The sequence below is a fragment of the Orycteropus afer genome, unplaced genomic scaffold, assembly GCF_000298275.1.
Source record: "Orycteropus afer afer isolate SDZICR_OR568_19922 unplaced genomic scaffold, OryAfe1.0 scaffold00360, whole genome shotgun sequence".
Lineage (NCBI taxonomy): Eukaryota > Metazoa > Chordata > Mammalia > Tubulidentata > Orycteropodidae > Orycteropus > Orycteropus afer.
Window position 1 is genome coordinate 3,039,721 of NW_006921947.1, and position 7,572 is coordinate 3,047,292.

Here is a 7,572-nt window from a genome sequence, read left to right on the forward strand (position 1 = left end):
GTCATCATGGGGAATAACTACCACCAGCTGCCCAGCCACTCAACCAGGCCCAGCCAAGTTGACACACAAACATAACCACCACATGTGGGTTCTGGAAAAGGGGACATTTGCCAAACTTGAGACTGGAGCACGTTTTTACAACTGCATTGAAACTCGCTGCCACCGAGTTGAGTCTGATGCATGGCAAGCCCATGTGTTACAGAGTGGTATTGGTCCATAGGGTTTTCTTGGCCGTAATCTATATGGAGGCAGATTGCCAGGCCTTTTTTCCATGGCACTGCTGGGTGAGTCTGAACTGCCAACCTTAAGGTTAGTAGCCACAAACCTTTTGCACTGCCCAGGGACTCCACAACTGCATTACACTCTACGAATGAAGAACAAAGGGGTTCACAAGGAGACATGCTGAGCGTTTTTCAGTCCTACTGCAATATACAACTAGCTCTTAATAAAAAATATATTTGCCAAACAGTAATTACCAGTAAATCTGGGTTAGCAGCTAAAAGATGAAGAACTTGACACAAAAGCAATGACTACAATTGACAGTTCTGGCAAAAGCAAGAACGAGTAAAATCGAGTACAAGAATTGCTTACCGATCTTCTTCAGAGAGCTGGATGGACCTTCTGATAATTGAATACGGATGGCGGGGAGCCGTTGACAAGCACTTACAGCCTGTGTGGTTGGCCACTTTGACGGGCACTAATTCAGGTACTGATGTCAAAGGTACTGATATCTCGAAGAGCTATAGCAGAAAAGATGACCATGAATACATCTGTAGTTCTAAAAAGCAGTTTCGACAGTCCGCATGATTTCTTTGCCCTTTAAGGTAGTGACTCCAGCAAAGTTGGCCAGTAAGAGTAGAACCAATAATGATAAGGAGTGGCATGCTGCAAAGTAGCTGGGAGTCAGGAGGACAGGGCTTTGTCAACTTGACCAAGTGATTAAGTTTGGTCAAGTCTGTTCACTTTTCAGTCTCTCTCAAAAACAAACAAACTAACTACAATCATGTTCATTCTGACTCATAGCGACCCCATTGGGTTTCAGTCTGTCTAGTACTCTATTAATCCATTTAGCCCTTAGGACAACATTATGGGGTGGCTGTTTCATCATCCTCATCCTTACAGGTGAAGAAACAGACATGCAGAGTGGTTATGCAATTTGCCTAAAGTCACGTAACTATTGATCAGGAAAGTGGGGATTTGAACTCAGGAAGTCTACTCTAAAGCCAGAGGGAAAGCCGTCAATGCTTTTTGAAATGAAATCGATGCAACCAGGAAAAGCAAGGTGGGACCTTGGCCAGCAGGATTTAGAGAATGCCCAGTGTTTTGCTTCCAGAATGCTTCTATGATGTATAGGAATCTGAACTTGATTTTAATGCATTGTCTATTTAATCAGCATTCCATGTAATTCTTAGTACATGGTAGATTCATTTATTCACTTTGTTTCTAGGAGATAATTCATCAGATAGTCCACAACTTTGGGGTGAGAGGTAGTTTTTGGTTTTTTTAGAAACCACTATTACGATGTTCAAACATGCATATTTGAAAAGCAACGCTGCTGTACACTTACACTAAAGTACATTCTTTAAAATTCATCATTTGTTGAGTGGAGCAGTCAAAATAAAGTACTCAACTATTTAATAAGTGGAAACAATCCATTAAAACTGTGTTTATTCTGATCTTTCCATATGTCATAGAGCTTCCATGAGTCTACGTAAGAGACCATTTTTAGAGTGTTTACTTTGCATGAACTTCACCTTCTTGTGCAATTTTCCAGCTATACTCCAGGGAACAACAGGGTCACGAGCTAAAGCCCCTTCCATTAGGCAAGCTTTGTTTCTAAAAACAGTTGAGGCTTAGTCATACTTGTGTCTTTTTTTTCCCCAAAATTGTCAAACAGTAGAGGTCAGAATTTTCACAAGTTCCAAGATTCTGTAAAATTATTTAGACAAAGAAACTCTCCAGTTTGAGGGATATTTTGGGTGGTGGGGAGGGAACACATGGAAGGGTAGTTAACCTGTTAGAGAGGCAGCGTCTGAGATAATTACCCACTGCAGACATATTCAGTGCCTGTGGGATGCTATGGTGCTTTCTCTTCACAGTCATGAGGAGAACAGACTGCATAGGCAAATGGGACAATTAAATGAATATATCAACATACACGAGGAATTTGCAACATATAACCAAAGGGATGGAGTTTGACTTGCAAATTTCTAGTATCATTTTCCTAAGTTTGTTATTATTGCTCTCATATGAAGACTTATTGTGTTTCAAGCCAATATTGTCATGATAGAAAGAAAAACTATTGAGCAATGGCAAAGGGGGTTTTAGAAGATGGAGAAAGAGGAATTGTTTCTTCCATGGGGACTGCAGAATGATTTTCAAAGGTTTTTGCTGTTGGATGTTCTCCATTTGTCCCTCCAGAGACACCGTCCTCTTGCTTCCTTTTTCTACCTGGCTCTGTGGCCCCAGAGGCCGGCCTCTACCTATAGTCCTCTTGCCTTCCCCAGTCCCTACTTCACCTCTCTGCTAAGCTAACTGGCTTATTTTGGCCGATGGCATGATGAGCGCTCCTCCAGTCCAGCAGCCCTTTCTCCATTTCTGTCTGGGTGTCCATAACTGCTCCCTCCACTTGCCTCTGCAGTCTAAGGGTGGGATTGCTAGCCCTGTTCCTCGCCATCCCTGCACCATTCCCCTAACTCTGTCCACACTCTTCATTAAATTCTTCTCCATCTCTGCAACTGAGCAATGCAGACTCTAATGGACACACCAGACAGTGCAGCTCACTTCATCCCTTTTAACATCCTGTTTCAGTACCTTCCATATGATTGTTTCAATTCTTGACAGTGTAGCATGAGAGAGACAGTAACTAAGAAGAGTTTAGGCTCTGGAGCCCCATGGGCCTGGGTTTGAATCCCAGCTCTGCCTGTCCCTAGACGTGTGACTTTGGACAGGTTACCTCTCTGAGCCTCAGTTTCATCATCTCTAAAGGGGCATAATAAAATATCTTTGCAGCCTTATTTCAGGGATTAAAGGAGATAACACACAGAAAGCATTAAGCACATTGCTTGGCAACAAGGTTAAGTGTGGCTACCAACACCGTTATTGTCACCCGGGCTTGGGGGCAGGCCCACTTGCTGATGTCCTCGCACCTGCTTGGAAATGTACGAGGTACTGGTGTTGACACAGACCAGGCTCTCTTCGTTGCAGCAGCCGCCACACCGGAACACGTTCACGCAGGGAGGCTTGAAGAACGTGTCGGTGGTCTGTCCCAGCTCTCGGGCCACCTCCACGCACGTCTCTCTAGGGATGCACTGGGTTCTTTGCCACTCCTCGTCTATAACTGCAGAGAGGAAGCACATCGGGGCGCCCCATGCCCATGTGGGCTGGGGTTATGCTGAACACGACCATTTTCATATTTCTAACCAAAACCAAACGAAACTCACTGCCATCGAGTCATTTCCGACTCATGGCAACCTCTCTGGGTTTCTGAGGCAGTATCTCTACGGAAGTAGATTGCCCGATCTTCCTTTCCTGGAGTGGCTGGTGGGTTTGAATTGTGAGCCTTCTGGTTAGCAGTCAAATGCCTTAGGCACTATGCCACCAGAGCTCCTCCCTAGTGCTTCCTTATTTCATTGGATGGAGTTCTTAGTCACTCTAACTGAAGACTGTTTTCAGGAAAATTAAAACCCAGATCTGTGTTCCTTCCCATTTCTACTATACTTCTATACCAAACCAAAACCAAACCCACGTCTCTCAAGTTGATTGCGACTCATTGCAATCCTATAGGATGGAGCAAAACTGCCCCCTAGGGTTTCCAAGGCTGTCAATCTTTACGGAAGCAGACTGCCTCATCTTTCTCCTGCAGAGCACCTGGTGGGTTGGAACCACTGACATTTTGATTAGCAGTTGGATGCTTTAACGACTGCATCATCAGAGGTCCTTATACTCATAGAATATAATCATGTTATTTTTCTTTGTAGTGTATAAAACCACTGGATACATCTAGAAAAGCTGGCTAATAAAGCAGTAACAGAGAAATAACATATAAATGCTATTTATTAAGCAATTTATAGGATACAGCTCAATGGAATTGTGTCTATCCACCAAGGTATGGGTAGATTTTTTTAGCACCATCAAGAAAAATATTTCTGTTGGTTTCTTAAGTAGCTATACTTGTGGCCATCGAGTTGATTCTGACTCATAGTGACCCAAAAGGCCAGAGCAGAACTGCCCCCTAGGGTTTCCAAGGCATGTAATCTTTACAGAAGCACACTGCCACATCCTTCTCCTGTGCAGCAGTCAGTGGGTTCAAACCACCAACCTTTCAGTTAGCAGCTGAGTGCTTAACTACAGTGCTACCAGGGCTCCATTAAGTAACTATAGTAGGATTAAAACCTGGCAAAAACACACAAATGGAAAGTTAAAAGAAATTAATCTTCCTATAAGTCAGAGCTCCTTATCTGTAAATGCCCAATACCCAACTTTAACTATGATGATGAAATAAGTCTGTTAATTTTGATGACACAATATTCTGGTCAGTCTGGCTAATCTGAGGGAACAATAAAAAGAAAAAAAGCATCTGGGAATAAAAAGAAAATTACATACATGCTTTTAAAACAGTATTTGTTTTTCTCACATCTTATTTTTTAAATTAGACTGTGACACTTTGATACTTAATATTATATAGGCCTTTCTGCAGATATTTTGGGAAAAGATCCAATGATATGATATACCCAGTGTTTAAAGGCTTTCTTTCAGCTTGCCATGGAACTGTAGTTTATTATATATTGGAAGGGTTGTGTGTGAAAAGTGTCTTGTGGTAGGCCACTTCTAAACTGATTCCCAAAGATCCCTTCCTCCTAGCAGTCACTCCCTAGAGTAAACTTATGCTCGTGAGTGGGTGCTGGGCTTAGTGACTTATTTCTATGAACCAAATACAGCAACAAGTGATGGGATATCACTTCCATGATTTAATACAAAAGACTGACTTCCATCTTCCTAGCAGTCTCTCTCTTCTCTTACTGGCACCTCACACTCTCTCTTATCATCTGGGTTTGTGTGCTTTGATGGAGCTAGCTACCATGTTGGAAGGGCCCATGTAGCAAAAACTGAGGGCAGCCTTTGGCCAACAGCCAGCCAGGAACCAACACCTTCAATCCAACAGCCTATGAGGAATTGAATCCTGTCAAAACTACTGATAGCAAGAATTGTGAAGATGGCGCAGGACTGGGGAAGTTTTCGTTCTGTGGTACCTGGGGTCGCTATGAGTCAGAAACGCCTAACAGCAACAAAACCACTGAGTGAAATTGGAAAGATCCTGTCACAGTTAGACCTTGAGATGAACGTGGCCCAAACTGACACCTTGAATACAGCCTCCTGAGAGACCTTGAAGCAGACACATGGATCTTATCCATGTCTGGGTTCCCAACTCACAAAAACTGTGAGATCAAAAATCTTTTAAGCCAGTTAATTCTTGGATAATTTGTTATGAAGCTATAGATAACCTCTTATCCATTTTTACCTTATCTACAGTAATCGGTATCACTGTGGCTGCGATGATGGGCTCAAGTATAGCAGGGATTGTGGGGCTGGCACGGGATCGGGCAGTGTTTCGTTCTGCTGTGTATGGGGTCACTATGAGTGGGAAACGACTCGACGGCACTTAACAACAACAACACAGTAATCTGTATTGCTCTCTCCCCAGATTTTTCTGGATTCCCATATATATTAGCATATTTCTACCTCTGCTTGAAGTGTACAGATACAATATCACTGTTTGAGATGTACCCCACCCAGTCTCTTAACTATTCTCTTAAACCATCTTTTCTGTATTCCTTTTCCATCCCCCCTTCCTCCCAATTTTCCTCATATGTTGCTCCTTCAATCACTGAAAACACAAAATACATGATGTTTGGACAGCTGAGTAACACTGAATATATTGCACAATTTACCCAAGCTTTGTTTTTTTTCCTAATAAAATCTGGTATCATGAAAAACTTTTGAACATTTTCTGATTATGAATATTTACATAAAAAGCCTGAAGGCTATAAACATGAGACATGAATTACTCAATTAAGCATTAATGAATTATTTAAAACTGCCATCGAGTGGAATCTGACTCATAGCGACCCCTTCTTGGGTTTCCAGGGCGGTATCTTTATGGAAGTAGATTGCCCAATCTTCCTTCCAAGGAGTGGCTGGTGAGTTTGAACTGCCAGCCTTCTGGTTAGCAGTCATTTAAGTCACTATTATGAATCATGAATCCTTGAAGAAATAAGTAATCTACTTATGACATGGCAACATTCTTTGTTTAAAATTCCCCTTCAATGTTACTTTCCATTTGCTTTTTTTCTTCTCATAAAAAACTAACTTTTGAAAGTTGGAGCTGGTAAGATTTTAATCAAAATCAATACAATTATGATCAATGCCACCAAAGTCTTCATAGCTCTACTATTGTTTACTACTGCCCCGTAGGACTTCTTGCCTCATTGAACTAGCTTGAACCCATGTAATACACCAATTTAATTATTTATTGCTTCTAACTTCAGCTAGATGAGCCCCCATATAAATAAGAGAAATGACAGAGTTCTCACTTCCATGTTTTTTTGTTTTTTTAATACTTCCCTCCTTAGAAAATGTCAAGGTCAGTGACCGTTTCTATCACCTAGTCATGGTTTTATGGGAATGCTAGTCTACCTCCACCTTCACAGACAAACTCCAAGCTCACCTCAGGTCCTCTTACAGGTAACTTAGTTAAGTCCTTTTATCCTGCACATGAGGTCCGACCTCTTTGCTTTCATGCAGTCCATGCTACTTCAGCACACACAAAGAGCTAGAGCCTCAAACCCCTGGCTAAAGTGGGTTCTAGGTCGTTGTTCCAACTGTTTCAACTCATTTAGACACACAGTAATACACATGTGCACAAAGGATCACTCATGTCTGTGGTGCGGCTGATGGATTTGGCTCGACCTATGCCCAGTCTTCCCACAGCCAACAATGAAGGCCGATGCAACCTCATCATATATTTACAAATGGAAAAAAGAAAGACTAGAGTAGAGAGAAAAGAATAATTCTGGCTTCATGGTCATTTTTGGTTATGTAATTCATACAACCAGTTACCAGGTTAGCATATGTTAACCAAATCTAAAAGGCTAACTCAGTAATGCCACAGTGGCTTCTTGTGTCATTTTGACACATCGTCAGAAGAGTTAAATGCCTATTTGGAGACCATACAACTTTCTTTGGTAAGCAGTGCAATTCATTATGGCACAGTCCATACACATGACAGTTTCCTTGGAACAAACAACCATCCCTTACTAGGGACGGATCATTTCCTTTATTTCAAATAATGTTATTTTCTATTCTGGAGTCTTGATTATTTTGTCTAGAAGGATTTTCCCCCTCTATTATTCTCCTAGTAATACCAGTCTCCATTATTACAACTCAGCTTCCAATTTCCACTTTTTCATTTTTACTAAAAGTCACAGAATTTTGAAGATAATAAAGCTTTACCTAATCTATTGGCATTTATCAATGTATGTACGGGAAGTGAATGATCTTTGTTGGTGAATG

General features: G+C 41.6%; 1 protein-coding gene across 1 annotated transcript in view; it reads right to left on the bottom strand.

Annotated features, from left to right (window-relative positions):
* The window catches only part of VEGFD (vascular endothelial growth factor D), a 44,016-nt gene that overhangs the window by 9,320 nt on the left and 27,124 nt on the right, over nt 1-7,572 (bottom strand). The window contains exons 3-4 of the mRNA XM_007952846.1: nt 3,150-3,340; nt 592-740 (exon numbers count right to left, since the gene is read on the bottom strand). Coding sequence (XP_007951037.1) covers nt 592-740; nt 3,150-3,340 — 340 coding nt within the window. The remainder of the gene's footprint in view (nt 1-591; nt 741-3,149; nt 3,341-7,572) is intronic.